Source organism: Lycium ferocissimum, chromosome 12, assembly GCF_029784015.1.
Source record: "Lycium ferocissimum isolate CSIRO_LF1 chromosome 12, AGI_CSIRO_Lferr_CH_V1, whole genome shotgun sequence".
Classification (NCBI taxonomy): domain Eukaryota; kingdom Viridiplantae; phylum Streptophyta; class Magnoliopsida; order Solanales; family Solanaceae; genus Lycium; species Lycium ferocissimum.
This window is the reverse complement of record NC_081353.1, coordinates 14,642,608-14,663,341: the sequence shown is the minus strand read 5'-3', so window position 1 is coordinate 14,663,341 and position 20,734 is coordinate 14,642,608. Positions and strand designations below refer to the sequence as shown.

Below are 20,734 nucleotides of genomic sequence, written 5' to 3'. Positions count from 1 at the left end.
CATTCTCCTCTAGCTGTATTGGTTGGGAAGTTAAATTAGTGATTTGGGTTTGGTCTCCAGCCTTCCCCTGGTGTCCTGCCATGACGGAGGTTCATGAAACCTCTTGGATCTTGTGCGGCATTAGGAACATAGATGGTGGGGACTTTCCCTTTTTACTATCCAAATCCCACCAATAAAAAAGCCTAGTAGCAGATATGAATGTAATAAACTGCAGGTCTTGTAAATGAATTATATGTAATATATACATGCTTGTATAGTTATGTATGTGATAAGTTCAGTAAATATAAACTAATCGGGTCTTGTTTTATTTTTCTATCCTTCATTGCATGGCCGCTTGGGCGGAAAATTCTTTCAAAGATTATTGGGTTCAAGAAAATAAAATGGAAGCTAATATTTTTAAAGACACAAAGAAGGCCCAGCCATAGGTGAAAATGGCCAACTAGGGGCTTGATACACCCCTAGTCTTCCCTTTCATTTTACTTGCGCATTTTCTGTTATATGTAACTGGTTGTAGCCTATATTTGTAAAGTTGTAAAAAACTCATGTATATTATTAGAATCATTATGATTATGAACTAGTCGTTATGATTATGAACTAGTCGTCTTAGGACAACAGTGCCTATGCCGTTTAGTTCGACTTTAGGTTCCCACACGATTTTTTTCAAACCCGAGCTTAGTAAATGATTTTGAAAGTAAAAATGGTTAAGCAAATAAATCAAGGAAGAAGATAAAAGGGGATTACACTATTGTGAAATGTTGTCACCATTTTTTGAAAGAAAAACCAAACTGAATGTTTTTTTAAAAAAACCAAAAGAACATTGTTTTTTTTTTTTTTAAAGAACGCAGTTTTCTAAAAACGAATGAAAGATTTCTGGACTAAGCCCAGTCAGAAAAAATGATTTCCATTTGTATATATATGTAGTGTATTCATACACCAGACACAAGTCTTTTTGGACTAAGCCCAGTCAAAAAAAAAAAAATGGGAATTTTGGGGCTAAGGCCCAATTAAAACCACATTTTTAAGCCCCCACTTAGCAAAATTTCAGAAAAAGAATGCCTATTTTTGGGCTGAGCCCAGTAAGCGGAAAAACAAAAACAATTGGGCTAAGGCCCAACGAAAATCAATACGCCTTCCTATGCCTACTTAATTTTCATAAAAAGAATAAAATTTGGGCCAAGCCCACGTAAAAATACAATCTTTTTATTACAAGGATTAGGCCTTAAGTTTAATGCAAGAATAAAGAAAAGGTTAGTTGTTGTTATGTAAAGACTTCTTATATATAAATTAAAATCCGTATAAATCATTTGTAGACATAAAAGTTTTGGATAAGGACATTCTGAAAACATGTTAAACGGATTAACCCGAACCATCTATGAGTCAAGCATGAACAAAACTCATTCATTCCACACTTTAAATAAATGAACCTTTTTTATCTTTATAAAACTAATACTATCCTTATACATAAAAGGAACTAGTTGTATCCAGATATTATAAATCCGAACCTAAATACCCTATATGTAAAGGGGATATACTCAATTTATTTCAAAAAATGATATGCAAAATAACAGACTTTATAATGAGGGAATAAAACACTAAATAAACAATTCATGCAAATACTCATACATTGGAATTCGAAGGTCAACCGTATAGTACGGATCCTTAATACTAGGGTGCCTAACACCTTTCCTAGGGGATCACCAGAACCCTTACCTAGAACTTTGGATTATGAAGGATTTTTCACGGTGTATGAATTAACCCTTCAAAATTGGTTTTCCTAATTTCCTAAAAAATAGGTGGCGACTCTTTTAAAATAAAGTCCGAAAGAGCACCAACGAGTTGGAAGTAGCTTTCCGAGCGCTAACCCCTCCCGCGAAATGCGAACCGTTACACTTACATTAGTTGAAACTATATATTGGACAAGCCTATGGTACTTTGTGCCTACATGTGAACCTGCTTATGAGTGTCAGTGATCCTTCGATACTAAGTCCTTAAATTACATTTAATTCTTTGATTTGAGTGTGTGGACTATGTTTTCTGGTGAGGGAACTTGTTTAATGATGGATATTCGAACTTATTAGATTCCTTTAATAGAGTATGTGAGCACGCTTGTACTTAAGTTGAGTTTGGAGTCCTATGCTCAAATTACACCTATATAAACGGCGTAAGGCGGTCGGCGTCAAATATAATAACCCAACCTTTCGAATCCCACAGGGAATATGGTGTGAAAAGATACTTTGAATAGTGTGGTACTTGACTTTTGTCTTAATCATATTCCGTTCGTTTGTAAAAGAGTTTGATATTTCTAATCTAGTGAGAAATGCTATTTAGATTAAAGATTACTTAATTGGAATGAGAAACTAAGGAGCCGTTTGGACATGATTTGAAATTATGTTATGAAATCAGTGATTGGAAATCATGATTGATTTGAAGTTGAAGTTTTGTTTGGACATGCAATTTGGATTTTTTTAGTTGTATTTTTTCTCATAGAGATAAAAACCCCACAAGTTGTGAAAACCATCGAAATTTTCTCAATTCTTATACGATCTTATCAAATGAGCAAATCATAGTTCATAGCAAAATTAATACGCTGCTAGAAGGCCTTTTTAAAAAATACAACATCAATTGATCAAACTTTAGTTCAATAAACGGAAAAGGGCCTAAAATACCCTTGAACTATTAAATATGGTGCAAAAATACCCTTTATCCACCTTTAGAGCCTAAAATACCCCTGACGTTAATCTTTGGGGCCTAAAAAATACCCACAACATGTTATACACTTTGGGTCTAAAAAATACTAGTCTTATTAGGTAGGGTATTTTAGGCCCCAAAGGTGGATGGAGGGTATTTTTGCATCAAATTTAATAGTTCAAGGGTATTTTAGGCCCTTTTCCGTTCAATAAAAGGAAAATTGAACAGCAGTTGCTCTTTAACTACTCTTGAATATAATTCTCCCACATGGTTGGTAAGAGTAAATTTGTTATAAATATACTATTAACTTGCTGATCTTTAATATTTGATATAAATAGTCGGTAAACATGTTGGTGAATATATCTACCAACCTATGGATATTTTTTTACAAAATATAAACTTATGGGTCAAGTTTTATATTTAAAAAATTTGAAATCATGATTTTGAATCTCAAATCATGCCCTTTTTGGATGATTTGGGATTTGAAATCATGATATGAAGTTGAAGTTGAAATTTTATGCAAATTGCATAAACAAACGCTAATTTGAAATCACGATATCAAATCATGATTTCATATCGCATGTCCAAATGCCTACTAAGGTTGTGTCCCTTATGATGAAAGGGAAAAGGTGCAAATATGCCCCTCAACTTTGCAATTTAGAGCAGATATACCCTCATTAAAAAAGTGGTGCATATATGCCCCTGGTGCAGATATACCATTTTTGCTGACGGGATTTTTTGTAATCTATCTATCTACATTATTATTATTATTGTAAAAGCACGAATAGTAATGTTGGTAGACGAAAATATCTCTAATCATTTGAAATATCTTATAATACTTAATGTACAAAAACGTAAAAGCTATATTTCGTTAATTAGAGTCTAAATCAGATTAACATACTTTGGTGCTATATGAATGCATTTATTTAGAGTCCAAATAGGAGTAACATTCTTTGGTATTTTAATATCTTAATTATACTCCTATTGTAATTATTGCAGGAAATAAAATAGAAAGATTCATGATAGTAGTCCTACTCAACTAAAATCAACGAGAGACTTTTATTGCACAACATAGAGAGCTAACTCTAATCCAACGGAATTTTGGACCAAGCCGGAAAAAAGAATATTATCTGGTTAAAGTGTTTTGCTCATCTAACCTCCATCTCGAGTGATTTTTTGCTACTTCCAAGTAGTTTTTATTGCCTACTTTTTAAAAAAAAAAAAAAATCCAACTTTTAATTAATTTTGCTAGATTCTATGTTGATAGGATTATTATGATAATAAAAAAATATATGGTCACTTAATATCTAATATTGAATTATCTTGGTCGTAACATATTTTCTATATCAAAAAAAAGAAGAAAATTAAATACCCAGAAGATCAATTTCAAATAAGTATTAAGTAGATTTAGTTTTATACTACAGTGATTTTTTTGTAACTCATAAAATAAATGTATATAATTATAAATAATATCATCTAATATTTTTTTCTGTGATAGAGATTGGCTGGAAATAACGTGCAATTGCAAGTTTATAGAGACTAGTATTATTTTAAAAGCATGAATATAAATGTCGGTTGACCAAAATATCCTTCAAATATTGAACGACCTTTATTCCGTTTAACTAAAATATTTTTTTAAGGAGGGAACTCTATATTGGATAAAATTGTAAAATTCAAAATTCGTATTACGTACCTACAAGGATTCATATTATTCAACTAAAGTTATTTTTCTACTAGGACTCTTTTTTTTTTTTTTTTTTTTTTTTTTTTTTTTGTCCAGATTCACCTCAGGTTTAGCTCACCTGGATGTGCTGGGGAGTTTGGTATAGACCCTACCTTGTATATTAAAATCCAAAGGGTAAATACATGTAGGAGAGGGACATAGCACCTTATCTCCTCAGGACCTATGTTAGTGTTTGCCTTGCAAACATCTTTACAATATTTAAGCTTACAAAAGTCAAAAACTATTTTATGGACACAGTTTTGGAGGTTAGGTCCTATAGTTACAGCAAAAGTCAAGACTACATTATATACCAAAATGTTACAAATAGACAGGCCCACCCAGCATCCATTAGAAGTGATCATAATGGAGGATTAGAGATGGCAATGATGTTCCTCTTGGCCTGCCTAATTCTGAAGCTGGGCATACCCATTGAATCAAGTCGACTAGGTCCAATAGCTTGAGTAGGCAGATTTTGCAGGTTATGGTATACACGGGTTCTTTGATTCAGTTGAAGATTAGCACCAAACTTGGCAAGTGCGTCTGCTACTTGGTTAGCCTCCCTGTAGCAGTGTTGAATGATGCATTGTTTTGACTGTAGTTGTCTTCTCATCTAAGCAATCTTTTCTTCAAAATTCCAAGGGGGAAGGGAAGAGCCATTGAGCATGTTAATCACTAACATAGAGTCAAGTTTCAAGATGAACTTGTTTCTATTATTAGTAATACACCACTGTATGGCATATTCAGTAGCCTCCAATTCCGCCTTGTTGTTACTGCAGAAATGGAGAGAATTAGCAAAAGCCATAATGATCTCCCCATTTCCATTCCTAACAACTCCTCCCATACCTGCCGTGTCCTTAGTACTATTGCTGCTCCCATCTGTGTTAATCTTGATCCATTCCTCCTCTGGTCTCATCCAAGTAACCATGACGCTAGTGAAGGAAGGTTTAATGGCTTCCACCAACTAACATATTTTGTTCCAATCCCATATACAGTCTAAATTGTGGCCTTTTCTATTGATGAAGACATGAATGTGAAACACAATTTCCTTATAAATCCAGAAAATAGACTGTTTCTTGTTCCCATATCTAGCAGCATTTCTGTATTTCCATAATTCCCATAGAATGAAGATGAGAGTGATCTGCTTCAAGGTTCTATGAAGGGGATTCCTTGAAGTAGTGTTTCTCCAATTTTGGATCATTCCCATAGCATTATGAGCCCTATAAGTAATGCCCAAAGGAGCACCAAATTTTTTCCATATAGTCAAAGCAGTTTCTCCCCCTACAAAAACATGATCAGTTGACTCATCCACAGGAGTTGTGCAACAACAACACTTAGTGTCTACTATGATGCCCATGTTACTGATGATATTGTTCATAGGGACTTTGTTCTTGACAATTCTCCAAGCCATAAAGGAACATTTAAAAGGGATGCCAGGATTCCATAAGTTAGACCACAGAGGGATAAGGTCTTTTCTTTGTCTTATGATATCCCAAGCACTAGCACAAGAGAACTTACCTGTGTTTGTAGCAATCCAGATTGGTTTGTCCTTCATGTTGTTACGGCCAATAGGAATATTCAGAATAATATTGGCTATATGAGCAGGCACAATACTAAATATGAATTCCCTGTTCCATTCATTATTAACCATGCAACCTTATACCAACAACTTACCATGGTAGTTTTGATCATTAAGCATATTGACCGGAGCTTCAAGCTTGGTCCAATTGTCCCACCAGAATGAAATTTTGCCTTCATTAATCTTCCAAATGATGTGAGGTTCTATGAGATTCTTTGTTCTCATAAGATCTCTCCAAACAGAAGATTGGCCTGATTGGATCTTTCTTTCCACAGGATGTTTTCTCTGACAATATTTAGATTTGAGAAAGATTGACCATAAGTTATCCTCACCTCTAAATCTCCACCATCTCTTGGCACTGAAAGTAAGGCAAATATCTTCCAGGCTCTTGAATCCAACACCTCCTTCCCCAATAGGGTAGCACATTTTTATCCATGAGCTCCAATGATATTTGTTCTTATTATCAGCTTGTCCCCAAAAAAAAATTGAGAAGTATTTCTCAAGTTGTGATAGCATAGTTTTCGGAGGGGATATAGCAACCATGGTGTGAATGGTTTGTGATTGTAATACATGTTTGATCAGAGTAGCTTTACCTCCGCTAGACAACATACTTCCTTGCCATCCTTTGATTTTGTTGACCACAGCTTTGGCAATATCAGAGAAATAAGAGATCTTCTTTCTTCCATGATATATGGGGCAGCCTAAGTATTTGAAAGGGAAATGATGATGCTTAAAACCAGTACCCCTTTTGATCATTCTTCTTCTTTTTCTTCTTCTTTTCCTTTTTCTCCTATTGTGCTCAATGGTGTAAGTAGGAGTAAGGAAGAAACTTTTTTCCATATTAATCTCTTGACCAGATACATCTTCATACTGTCTCAGCTTTTTCATGATCATTCTTAGGGAATTTTTATCCCCAGAACTGAAGATGACTAAATCATCTGCATAATAGAGATGGTTTATTTGAGGTCCAGCATGATTCATATAGAAACCTCTATAACCCTCCTTGTCATGTAAATGATTCAGAGCTTTTGACAGTGATTTAGCAGCAATAATGAACAGGGCAGGGGATAGAGGATCTCCTTTCTTGAGACCTCCAGTAGAATGGAAGAAACCATATTTTATTCCATTTACAATAATGGAGTACCACACATTAGACACCAGTCTGTAAATAAAATCAACATATTCTTCCACAAATCCCATTTTTCTTAAGATAGCATTGAGAAAGGACCAAGAGACTTTGTCATAGGCTTTGGCCATATCTATTTTGATGACTACATTGCCACCTTTGTTTTTCTTTTTGATGTCATGAATGATCTCCTAAGTAAGAAGAATATTTTCAGTGATAAGCCTCCCTTTAACAAAACCTATCTGATTTTGAGAGATCGGCTTAGGTAAGCTACCTGCAAGCCTATTAGATCAAACTTTAGAAATGATTTTGTTAGTAAAGTTGCTAAGGCTTATTGGTCTGAGCTGGTTAAAAGAGTCAGGAGCTTCCACTTTAGGGATCATAATAAGACAAGTATGGGTAATGAACTTAGTGAGTTTATTACCTCTGAAAAAGTCTTCAACCATGGCAGTTAAATCATTAGCAATAATATTCCAACATTTTTTATAGAAATGACCATTGAAGCCATCTGGCCCTGCAGCACTATCAGGGTGAAGGTCTTTCACAGCCTGTTCGATCTCCTCCCTAGTAGGTATTTGAATTAAACTGTTGTTGTCTTCCTCAGTAACCACATTCTCAATTCTTTTTAGAAAGCTAAAGTTGTGATCTTGCTGAGGTTGACTAAACAGTTGACTATAATGTCTAACAGCAGCCTCAGATATCAAATTATCACCTTGAATCCACTGTCCATGCTCATTTTTGATCCTATGAAGATAGGCTCTCTTTCTTCTTTGTCTCATGACACTGTGGAAGTATTTGGTGTTTTGATCACCTTCCTCTTCCCATTTTATTCTTGCCTTCTCCTTTAAAAGAGAGTTTTCCATCTTCATCTACCTTATTTGTTCAGCATATAAGGCATGTAGGTTTGTTCTATTGCTATCAGTGTTATCTTGATCATAGGCAGCCTCAGCATGTTTAATATTATTCTCCATATCCATAACTCTATCAAACACATTACCAATAGTATTCTTGGACCAGCTACTTAGACAGTGAGCCAGTTTTTTCAATTTTTGTTGCATAATGTACATAGCATTTCCTTCAGTATATTCATCCCAACTGTTTTGAACCACCTCCATAAAATCTGGTTGTGAAGACCAAAAATTTAGGAATTTGAAATACTTCACCATAGGAGTATTACTCAGAGTACATTTGAGGAGCATAGTGTTGTGATCTGCGCCTGTCCTTGGTAAATGTCTGGCAGTTACATTAGAAAATTCTTCAAACCATTTGTCATTATACATTACTCTATCTAGCCTTTTAAGAATTCTCTTCATTTTTCTTCTACCATTGCACCAAGTATAATCGTTTCCAACATACCCAGCATCCTTCATGCCACAATCCACCATACAGTTAATAAAATCCAAGCTTCTACTAAGTCTGTGTCTTCTACCCCCTTTTTTCTCACTAGATTCCATAATGACATTGAAGTTTCCCATTATGGACCAGGGTCCCACAATTTGTTGATTCAGCTGACTAAGAGATCCCCACAAATCCTTTCTATTGCTTGCTTTAATCTTGGCATAAACAATGGAGACGTGAAACTTGACTTGGGACATAATATGATGAACTTGAAGAGTTAGGTGTTGAATATGATCTTCCACAATGGTGCAGCTATAGTTATCATCCCACAAACACCATATTTTTCCACTACAGTTAGATGTAGCATTGTTGAAGCCAATTTTTCTTCTAAAATAGTGTAGCCTAGAACTGTTCACAAAAGGTTCCTGGAAAGATATAAAGGAAGTTTTATGAGTTCTGGCAAGTCTAATGAGTCTGTCAAAAGCACCTTTGGAGTTAACCCCTCTTATATTCCATATGATTGTATTAATCATTGGAAAGAAATGAGTTATTGTTTTTTCTTCCCTCTTTCTCTCCCTCATGTCATGGGAGGTGAAGAAGGCATAGATTGAGTGAGTTTATTTTTTTCCTGCAGATTTTCCCCTTGGAGAGAGACCCTCATTCTCGACCACAGTATTGATGATTTTGCTGATTTCCTGAATCATGTTCTCCAGGTGAGAAAGTATTTATCAGGTTGTTTGCCACCTCCTCTTCAGAGTCAATAGTATCAGGATTCTTATTGGTAGAGTTTTGGCTTTTCATGTCTCCTCTGTCCTGAGTTTCTATGTGTTTTTCGAAACCTGGAGGGGCAGATGAAACACTTTGTTCCTCACTGTTTTCTTCATTTCTTCCTTGTTGTATGTAATCTTCAGTATTCTGGTCATTCTGAGTATGGATAGGGGTGATATTGGTATTAGCCTCTTCGAACTTGTCATTTTTCTTGTTCTGATCATTTATAGGATCTTGAGGCTTAACAATGGGACTGATATCATTTTGAACACTTATATTCTCCTTCTCCTCTTCCCCCAATGGAGTGTTCTCATTGTTGGGGTTGACATTTGAACTTGTTTCTTTTGCAGTGTCATTCTCATGTTGTTGTTGTTTTTGTCTTTCCTTTCCAGCCTTTATTTTTCTGATAACTTTGCGAAGAGCATTTTTCCTCCTCCTCTTGGCCTTCTTTTCTTTCTCAGTCTGGGTATCCTTAGCTTTTTTGTTCTGTTTTTTGCTACTTTGTCACACTTTCTTGATATTGCTACCTTTCTTGTTGTCATTGGCATTTTGATCCTTTTTGTTTGCATGGTTCTGGACTTTTTGATCCTCCTTGTTCCCCTGATTCCTCTTATTGTTGTTATTCTTGTTTTGCTTCTTCTGCCCCTCTATCTCATTTACTTCACTCTCATTCCCTCTATCCTGATTATTGTTGTGATCCTCCTCCTTGTCATCTTTGTTTCTTCTGTTATTACCTTTTCTTTTTTCGTCAGTGGCTTTCTTTTCAGTCTCCTCCTTTTTCTTTCTTGCAAGGACCCTGCATTCTTCTATACTGTGGCCTAATAGACTGCAATGAGTGCAATATTTAGGTATGGCTTCATACTCTATCTTTTGATAGAATCCTGTTAAAGGGCGGCTCTCCTCTTCAGCTCCTATCCATATTTTATTTATTCTAGGCTTTGTGAGATCAATCTCCTCTCCTTGTCATCTTTGTCCATTCTTCTGTTATTACCTTTGTCTAACATTTTTGACGTCAGTGGAACAATTTCTTTTTCAGTCTCCGCGTGTCCATTTTGATAGCCACCGCATACCCTCTATAGTCATTTCTTTTTTGCAAGGACGCTCTAGGCATTCTTATCATACTGTGGACCGAGAGTAATAGCGACTGTCATAAATGAGTGCAATATTTCAGGGTATGGCTTCATACTCATGTTATCTTTTGATAGAATCACGTATTCGTTAATGACCATGTTCCCACGTAACCATGTCAAGCTCTTACGTTTTACGTCATGTTTCTTTCATGTTCATGTATTCAAGCCATATCCATGTTCTTAACCATGACCTATCATTCGAGGACGAATGATCCCAAGGGGGAGATATTGTAATACCCCGTACCTTTAACCTAAGCTTTGCCCATGATCCTAGACTTAGAAAACCCGATAAAGAATGTGGAAATTGGAAATTTCCTCTTCGGCTTGTAAGATGGTGGTTTACGCCCATTGACCCTACCGTATTTCAAGTCGTAACGGGTATTAAAGATCGAATTTGACATAGAGGTTACATCGTTAAATACGGACCGTATTTCAAAATACAGCCCGTATTTCAAAACGTATTTGGAATTTGGGAAAACTTCCTTGATGAAAGTTGTAGAGCTTCGAAATACCTTTCCAACGGTATATTATGGTACCTTTCCAACGGACATCTGTGCAAAGAGTTATGGACAATGGTGCGAGTCCATACTAATATGACCGTATTTCAAAATACGCGCACTTCGGGTAAAATGCAATTTTCTAGAACACTATATATTCGTCCATATTAGTTCAAATCATTATTTTTCATTCCTTCAAGCCCTAGAACGACCTTCTACCCTCTTCCATCATCAAGAACACCAAGATAAGCCTACTCTAATTATTCCAAGTCAATTCTAATACATATCCTTGTAATCTAAACAAGAAATCATCATTCCTAAACTAGGGTTTTCAAGAAAATCATCTCAGGTTCAAGAATCAAGGAAATTTTCTCCAAAATTCAAGTCCTTAATTCAAGTTTTGGAGCAATTAAAGGATAACTTTCCACATTGTGGAATCTCACGTTCTTCCCATACTCCGTTTCTTGATATCTATGAAGTTCAAATCTAGGCATTAAACCCAACATATTGGTAGCCCGTATTTATGTATTTATGTACATGAATTTTGTATCTATATTCGTTATTGTATTCCTAATCTTGTTACTATTATTAGGAACCCTACCTTAATCCATGAATCATGAATTCTTCCTCATGTGTTCTCATTATGTTTATATGAAACTTTATGATTTTATCTAGCAAACACATGTTTTCAAGTCAATTATATATATAATATGAACTATTGTTATTACTCATGAATCAAGAACATGTTTGCAAGACTACGACAAGTGACCATATTACAAGATATTTCATGAAACCATGTTATAAGTTATTTCGTGAAATCATGATTACAAGTTATTTACAAGTTAACGAAAATCATGGGCTTCTTAGCCAACTATATCATGTTCATGTTTTTGGGATTTGCTTGGGTAACCGAGAAGGCTCGGATGGCTTCGAAACTACGTAAACGTAGGATAAGGGTTGTCAACAAGGAGGCAAACCTTCATTATGCGGTTTGATCCTTAGCTTATTATTACTTAAATCTCATATCGGCAAGGTGTGAGTGTTCTACCGGTAGGATGCAAGTACCGGATCATGTTGTCGGTTATACTATAGCATTCCCCACGTTACAAGTAGTTTTATTTACATGCAATTGATGACTTTACCCACGTTTCATGCTCATGTTCAAGTTACACTCGGTTCGTATCATGTCCTATACCTATGTTGTGTGAGTTTTACATACTAGTACTATTCACCATGTACTAACGTCCCTTTTGATCATTGCGGAACGGTTTTCGGGAGCATACACCTACGCAAGAGGGATCAGTATCGAACTTATTGGGGTCTCGGGGTTTGGAGTTTGGTGTATTCGATGGAGTTGCCAGTTAGTATTCGACATGTTTTAGAGGTTTCATAGACGGATATGTTAGTTCACGGAGTCGATTATGTTTTCATGGATAATTTTCATGATTTTTCATCTTTATGAAATAATTTCAAGACTTTATTCGCGCAAATTACATTTTCATGATTCATTTAAATTGCATCATATAGAGTATATTGTTTTGATGTTCATGTTGACAAGCAAGCTACGAGGTTCGCTTCGGACATTCTCCGCCGTGCAATGTGGCAGACACTTGGCTTCAAGAAACGACCAACAATAGTCAATCGGCATTCTTTAGTCATACCTCCATAGAAATCTTTGGCTTTGAAGATGACTGTCGGAACTCCACTGTGAGTCGCGTATCTCGCTTTGATATTAATATCTCCAAAGTTTTTTGGGCTTTTTGGAGCGGTGGAGATTGCATTAGCATATGTGGGTGGGATAATTGGTACAAGATCTTTTTCAGTGGTTGGTGTAGAATAATAGCCGGATCCCTAATTTCCCCCTTCTTGTTATCTAGCCGAGACTATGAGAGAGAAGAGAGTTTTTTTTTGTAGAGAGAGAATTTTTTCAACTTTCTACTACACACGCCATTCTTTTCTACTAGGACTCATACAATATTTACGCTTACTATTGTCAGTATTATAGTTTAGGGAAACTACTCCTGCTCCTATTATTTAACGATGAGATTAATTCAAAGAAAAGAATAAAATAGCTAGCTACCAAGGATCCTCGTTTCTTTAAGTTAAAACCCTCTGGTAATGGTCATACTTCCAACAACATTAATTATCTTTTGTAGATGAAGGTTAGATCGGATTTGGTTTATATTTAATTTTTGTCCTAATTTTTTGTGGTACACTATAAATCCTTAAACAATAATAATTAATAAGTACACAAATTCAATTCTAAAATCAAAAAAGTGTTTATCATTAGAGGCTTTAATTAAATTTTCCAAATTTGTTTAATTAAAATGTTTAGTTTTTTATTTGAGATGGGTGAGATTTGAAAAAAAAAAAAAAAAAAAAAAGGACTTGTAGAGATAAAGGAGAAAAGCCAACAGTGAAGAAGATAAGGACCATCATTCTAATGGTTAAATTCCATATTGAAATTAATAAATGATATATTTGCAAATAAAAAACTATTGATACAGGTATTTTTATTTTTTATTTTTAAAACTAATTTTGTTCTTCTACTTTTGAGAAAAAGTAATAATATCTGATATCTAATCTATTTTTAAGATATATCGCCAGAACAATCCCAAAAAACACTTGGGTTTTTTTAATTGTACTATTTATCGGTTTTGATATGATAATATTTTATTTTTTAATAATAGGCTTTACGCCCGTTGTCGCACTCAAAGAACACAAGTCTTTCTAGAGGTCATTAATTTTTGCCAAGTATTTTATCTTAACAATAATTAATTTTATGTATCTATCCACGGAGAAAAAGTAGGATAAAATTGGAGTACTTGATAATTATTTTTAGAATATATATAAGTTGAAAGCTTATTATTTTAAGTACGCATTTCATATTATTTGATGCAAGATATATTCATGCAACACACAAACATAAAGATTAATTAAAATAAAAGTCACTATAGGGGTATATTTGCACTTTTTCGCAAAATTCAGGGTTATATTTGCACCTTCTCACACGTGATTTTTTTTTTTTTTTTTTTTTGTCTTCTTTAATTAAACAATTATTTTGGATTTATTGCTTTGATGATCAATTTTTTTTTGTGCTCATCTTCTTATTAAATCTACCATAGATACCCCAAATTATTTTTATGCAAATGCAAAGAATAAATTGCAATGAGTATGCAGAACGTAAATTAAAGAAAATTGGATTATGAATTGATGAAGAAAACCAAGACAATTTTATTCATGAATTTTAATATACTGTGTCCAAGATCTGAACGAGCTTGTTGACGACCTGTTGTTGTCTCATTCTTGAGTGAGTTGGAGCACAGCCATCTTATGCACTAAACTAACCCTTGCTTACATAACCCAAAACTATACACATGAGAGAAATTATTACAAAAAATAGCTATAGCATATTGCTTTATTAGTAAAATAAAATTAAAAGGAAACAATGAATGCTTTCTCTCTAGGAAAAAAAAGCCAAAATACAGTCTCCTCTAATTTGGTCTAGTGCAGTCGAATCGGATCTCACCCTGGTTTCCGGTTAGTACTCCGACCCGGCCCAACTTTATCATGGCTGTTGCAAATGCTTGTTTGAAAGCATCATTATTAGAAGCAAAAAAGTTAACAGTGTTTCTTGATCTGCTATCAGTGAAGAGAACTTGATCAGATACAAAGAGACCCTTTCCTTGTTGAAGGTTCTTATAGTAAGCATTATCAAAGGTATTTGGTGTTGTTGGATCCATGTTAATGGCAATTCTCGGGTCAACCCGTAATGGGCACATTTGCTTGAGTTGTGAGACGTATTGTCGGTTCAGGGTCGGGTCAACTCTACTTTTTGGGCTGAAATTGTAGAGCCTCTTGGATACACGATTGCAGTGGGAGAAACCAAGAGTATGTGCACCTATAAGATTAAAAACATTACTCACTTTAGCAATGAGTATATTCTTGTAGTGTGATGTTTTAAGAAAAAATAAATTGATATCGTAAAGTTAAGAGAAGATTTTTATGCTACGTAGTAAGAAAAATAATCGATGCAATATATTCTCTAAAGACCATTAAATTTTGTATTTTCGACTATTAACTTTTTATATCTTTGAATTGTTTGAAGTCAAATGAAGTTGTTCACTGATAGCATATTTATTAAAGAGTTAAGTTTTGTGCCTTTTAAGTGGGATCTATCTTAAAACTTCTCTATCTTTTCGAAGTCTTTCTCGGAGCAAATTCCTCTACCTCGAGAGTTGAGATAAGATCTGCGTCAGACACTCTACCCTCTCCGCATTGTGAGATTGATCAGACGTATGTTGCTAAGTTTTGTGTACTAATAACATAAAAATCTTTACACTACCAATTAAGTTAATGTGTAATCACAAATAATTTTCCTAACAAGTGTGACATGATAGATTGAAAATGGATTAATTAATAACCCACCATAACCATTTAAATTGTACCAATTGTATAAAAATCTTTTACTATAAAGCTTAAGTTCATTTATTATTAGTACCTGATAGCGCAATCATATCAGTCTGGCTAAGGCCATGTCTGGCGAACATGGTATTGAGCTGGTTTAAGTTGAATCCTTCGCCTGGAAGTGAATGTTGGACTGAGGCTATGGTAGAAATTCTCCCATCACGACGCCCCAACTCCACTTTATAAAATGGCCCTCCAGTCTACGGTAGAAAAAGGAAAAATTACAGTCAAATATTATTCGATCATCTAGTCTACAAAATATGTACACAATATAGGTAGTGTATAAAGTATACTAAATATATTATTTATACATACCTATACACATAATATACATATCTATACATAAAATATACATACCTAAACATATAATATACATACCTATACAACCGTAGTGTATGGACAGTGTATACTTCGGCCATATTTTATAAACTAGATGACCGGAGGGTAAATTTAGGTAAGTTTCCCATAGAGAAACAGTGTTAATGCATGAGCAGAAACATCATTAAAGCATCTTTTAGGATTACTTAAAGAATTGTCTAAAAAAGAAAGAAAGAAAAAAAAGAGAATAGAAAAACCTTGAATCGATGAAATGGAAATCAAGCGATCATATTTCATCAAATTTTACTCTGCTCTTTCCTCCAAATTGAACGTGGGCGATCATGCATTGTGTCCAAGTTTCATTTGATTTATTAATACTTTCAAAATACACATATTTTCTTCTTATAGTTCTTCAATTTATCCAATTTTATTAGACAACAGTCACTGTCATTGAGTCAAGTTCTTCAGAGAAATTGGTCTTTGACTAACCAATTTAAAAAAATAAAAATAAAAAAAAACTAAAAATTTTTTCTTCTTAAAACCCACATAAAAGCCCCTAGCAAGTGTTAAGAAATTAGAATATAAATGTTTTAATAACTTTAAGAAAATTTTCTTATAATTCTCAAACATGAATTTGAATTTCTTCAGAATTTAAAAAGAAATGATGGAGCTATATAGAGATTATTTATTTTATCGACCTAAACTTTTATTGTTGAAATTGAGCCTTCTTCCACAAGGTTATCAAATAAAATAATTTCATTCTTTATTGTGGTGTTGTATTTCTTAAGTACAACGGTAATAACTAAATAATAAAGATAGAAATTTAAATAAACTAAAATTTACTTCCTCCTCCCAATTTAAGTGCCTTACTTTCCCTTTTAGTTTGTCCCAAAAAGAGTGTCTCTTTCTCTTTTTAGCAAGTTGACAACTTAAACATCTTATATGTGAGTTTATAACCACAAGATCTAAAAAACATTTTTAGTACATCATACACATCTTTAATTTAAGAGCACAAGATTCGCAAGTCTCTCTATATTTCTTAAACGTCGTGCCTAATCAAACTAAGACACTTAAATTGGGACGGAGGAAGTATTTCATTTAGTTATATTTAAGCATGTAAGTAATTACCATAGCAACGACTTCTCTAGTGGCCAAAGCCAAAATATCAGCACATGATACTTTATTACGGCATTTGGAGTCTTTGTCCACAGCTGCTTTGGCTTTAACAACAGTGTCAAATCCATCACCTGCTAATGAAAGATTATCTGGATGGTCCTTTGCTGCGTTTCTCTTTGGTGATGACAATAGCATTGATGCATCACAACCCTAATTAATTAACATCATGGAGAAAAAATTATATGTCAATTAAGAAGTAGAAAAAAAGAGCAAAGGTATCATCATGATGACATATATAACACGTCAACTGAAGATGTTATGCTAGACAATTAGTGTTACAAGGGAATTAATTTATTAGGTTGGCGATGCAAAGGAATGAGAATTTTTGTTCTGGAGCAAAGTATTAAATTGTAGTATTTTAATTTGTATATTTCTTTTTCATATTGAAAGGATTTCTTAAACATTTTTTAATATTTGAAAGAAAGAAATTTCAACTTGTAATTTTGCTCTTTTAAATGACAAACAATATAAAAAAGCTCTTGGGACATAGGGTGTAGGGGAGCACCTTCTGTATCAAAATTTCATCAATTTCCCCTTTTCAAAAATCAAGTAATTTAAAATTTTGATCACAATTTTTTCTTCAAAGAATATTTATCATTCCAAGACGGAAAAAATTGCATTGCATAAATGTAATATTTCAAATAATGAAGACAATCGAATAATGAATTCATCCACCTCAAACTTTACTTCAAAAATCTAATCAGCTCGCCCTTGAAAAAACGCGATATGACGAAAGATTTTAGATAGGGGATAGTTAAATATAAAGAAAAAAGGATAAAATAGCTCTTCAATTTACAAATATTAATTTTGCTCAAAAAAAGAAATTACGGATATTAATATTATTATTATTAATCTTCAATATATCTTCTAAAAAATAGAATGTTTTTTACCAAATGACAATATTTTTTTTTTCATGGAATATATTTTAAAAAAAAATATTAAAAAAAAAAAAGAGTTAATGATAAAATACAAACCTAAGCTATCACGTTTTCGCGAGTTCATGCCTAAACTATCCGTTGTTCTTTTTCCCTACCTAAACTATCACCATCTATATATTAAAGCGCACCTCGATATTTCCTATCTGAATTATCACCTTCAACTGAATTGGGCGTATTTTAATACATAGATGATAATAGTTCAAGTATGAAAAGAGAACAAATGGTAGTTGAGGAGTGAAACTCGTAAAAAAAAAATTATAAAAACAAAAAAGAGTTCAGGTGAGTGTTTGAACATTATCTATAAAAAAAAAAAAAAAAACCGTCACACAGTATTAAGGTTTGAAAAAAAAAAAAAAAAGGAGTACCCGAACAAAGCAATCATGGAAGAAGAGTCGGAGAGTTGCTGGAGCAGTAACAAAAGTCTGCTGAAATTTCTGTCTAACTGCGGAACGAATCAAAGACTCAACATTTGGGCATGTATTTTTGTAGAAATCTGTTCTTAATTGAGCAAAAGCACTAACACTTAGGAGCAACAAGAGAACTACAACCAAACTGGTTCTTTGAATATTCTCCATTTCTCTTTTTTCTTTTTCCTCTGAGAAAACTGATGATTTTATTTGGTTGCTCAATAGTTGTATTTATACATACTATACCTTAAAGACTATTCACTATTAAGAAATAATTAAGACGTAAATCCAAGTGGGCAGTTAGGTTGGACTTTGGCAATATACACTCTGGCCATTTGTTCAAGACGACTTCAATGAGATTGTGGTTAAGTTATGGTGAGTTTTATTTTTTGTTAACATTTGTTTCACTGAAATTATGAGTACCACGGTATTTTTTATATGGTGGAACAGAATATGGCAGATCAATTTGATTCATTAGATCGTTAGAAATAGAATAAAATAATAGCCCTCCCAGGTATATCGCATTGTATAGATAAGAGAAAAGAGAATGAGCATACTTTAATTAAGAGAGAGAAGACATGAAGTAGTACCAAGTATGTGTCCTACAATAATTCATTTTACGAATATATTACTCTTTAGACACACACCCCTCCCCACGCCCCACCCCTTAATATTTTATATTACTCACTTAGAATGTTCCAAAGAACCAATATGACATGTTTGTCTTAATAATTAAAGCATACACTGCCTATCATCTTCACAAGGTTTTTCACCCTTAACATAGGAAGAGTCGGGAATTTTTTTTAAAATCTTATGGCTTCTTGATATATATATATATATATATAAGAGTGAATTTGTTAATACAAACACCAAATTTGCGTCAAAGTTACTGAATTCTACTGAACTCGTAATCGGCATGCTAGCTCCGTCCCTAAATTTATATACGGTATAAGAGCTAGAGGTTTTTCATCATTTCCTGCTTGATTTGATGACCATTACTTGTCTTGATCTTACATAGTTCGGAGGTGAATTCAAAATTTGAAATTTATGAGTTCATATATCAATCTCAAGTTAATATATAATAATAACTTATTCCACAGTCAAATTTTATAGATATTTAGTAAATCTATTAATACATATATAAGGTGTGAGCAAAAATTACTAAAATCATATAAACCATAGGCTACAAGCTTGATTCCCCTTTGATCGACTCTGACTAACACGCAAGCGCACGCGGTTGACAAATAATAAGGATATAAGTAGAGTATCATTCCCAATAAGGATTTAATCATTAACTTTCGAAGTAGATTCAACAGTAAAGAATTCTAGAGGTTGTAGATTGAGTATTGAAGACAAAAGCTAAACAACAGATGATATTTAGAATTCAGATATACCCTAGAGTTGGGGGTAGATTTATCCAATCCAATTGTGTAAGCACTTTAGTTACTCCATTGAAAATTTAGTTTACTAGCCATAGGTTGATTTTACTCCAGAGTTCTTCTCAGATAAATCGGAGCCTATTCAAACTACTGAAACGTCAATGTTCCATTGGTCATCTCAAGTAATAAGAACATGTAATAAGAACATAGTTGCATCTCTTGTATCTGACTAAGCCAAGAGAACTAAGTAGAGCTTTACAATTAACGTGTCACTTACTAGCTATAAGTTAATCAGAGCCACTAATCAACGCCAGACGAATCGTTGGATAACTAACCAAGCCCTAACTTATCCTATAATGCAAAATAGACCTCCCCTCCCAGGCGCATAGTCTAGTTTCATAGATAGTATTAAATTGGCGATCAAGCAATCAAATAATTAAGCGGATAATAACATAAGTCAACTAATTAAAACGATAGAAATCAGTGACAATCAAACGTCTACATAAAGCCTCAACTAACAACATTCATGGATAATCCCGCAACACTAGAATAATAATTAAGAAACTAGGCACTCATGCTCGTTGAGACTACACAATTATAATTGTTCAACAATAAAAATAAAAGAAAGAAAAGAAAATTGTGTGAATCTTAGCTCCACGTTGTTGTAGCCGTCCTTGCGTTGTTCTCATCTCAAATGTCTAAATCTCCTCCAACAAAACATGTAGATCAAAGAAGGTACTTATAGTGTTGTTAGAATTCTACTTTGGGTCGGATTTCTACGTATAGTCTAAATTAAAACCGACTTGGAATGCACTAAAACATGATTGGTGTACCATACCCATGCGCGGCCAAATCTTCAGAGAGTGATATTCTGCAGGTTTTGCAAGAAAAAACACTAGTGCAATTTGCATACCGTGTGTTTTTGAAACAAAACTTATTTCTTGGTCAGCTAAGAAGCAGCTCACATTAGCACGCTCAAGTATTGAAGTGGAATATCAGGTTATGGCCTCTGATACGGCTGATATCACAAGGATTCAACAGTTATTTTGTGATTTAAACATTTTCTTGAAAGAGTCTGTCCGATATTATTGTGATAACATTGGCGCATTATAGGGGCGGAGCCACCCCATATCAAGGGTGGTAATCCAAACACCCTTCGCCGGAAAATTGTATTGGATATATAGGTAAAATTTCATACTTTTG

The 20,734-nt window shown here is 33.9% G+C and overlaps 4 protein-coding genes across 4 annotated transcripts; all 4 read right to left on the bottom strand.

Annotated features, from left to right (window-relative positions):
• Positions 1-5,372: 5,372 nt before the first annotated feature.
• On the bottom strand, positions 5,373-7,976 carry LOC132039072 (uncharacterized). The gene is made up of 5 exons (XM_059429618.1): positions 7,538-7,976; positions 7,388-7,395; positions 6,083-7,304; positions 5,927-6,001; positions 5,373-5,689 (listed from the first exon to the last, which is right to left on the bottom strand). Exons 1-5 carry the CDS (start codon positions 7,974-7,976, stop codon positions 5,373-5,375), a joined length of 2,061 nt encoding a protein of 686 aa, XP_059285601.1.
• Positions 7,977-7,982: 6 nt separating this feature from the next.
• LOC132039071 (uncharacterized) lies at positions 7,983-9,032 on the bottom strand. The gene has a single exon (XM_059429617.1). It carries the CDS (start codon positions 9,030-9,032, stop codon positions 7,983-7,985), a length of 1,050 nt encoding a protein of 349 aa, XP_059285600.1.
• A 76-nt stretch (positions 9,033-9,108) lies between these two features.
• LOC132039070 (uncharacterized) lies at positions 9,109-10,448 on the bottom strand. Its single transcript, XM_059429616.1, has 3 exons — positions 10,342-10,448; positions 9,799-10,045; positions 9,109-9,705 (listed from the first exon to the last, which is right to left on the bottom strand). The coding sequence occupies exons 1-3, from the start codon at positions 10,446-10,448 to the stop codon at positions 9,109-9,111; spliced, it is 951 nt and encodes a 316-aa protein (XP_059285599.1).
• A 3,608-nt stretch (positions 10,449-14,056) lies between these two features.
• On the bottom strand, positions 14,057-18,690 carry LOC132040497 (peroxidase 16-like). The gene is made up of 4 exons (XM_059431149.1): positions 18,111-18,690; positions 16,760-16,957; positions 15,348-15,513; positions 14,057-14,747 (listed from the first exon to the last, which is right to left on the bottom strand). The coding sequence occupies exons 1-4, from the start codon at positions 18,318-18,320 to the stop codon at positions 14,341-14,343; spliced, it is 981 nt and encodes a 326-aa protein (XP_059287132.1). The 5' UTR covers positions 18,321-18,690; the 3' UTR covers positions 14,057-14,340.
• Between the last annotated feature and the right edge of the window lie 2,044 nt (positions 18,691-20,734).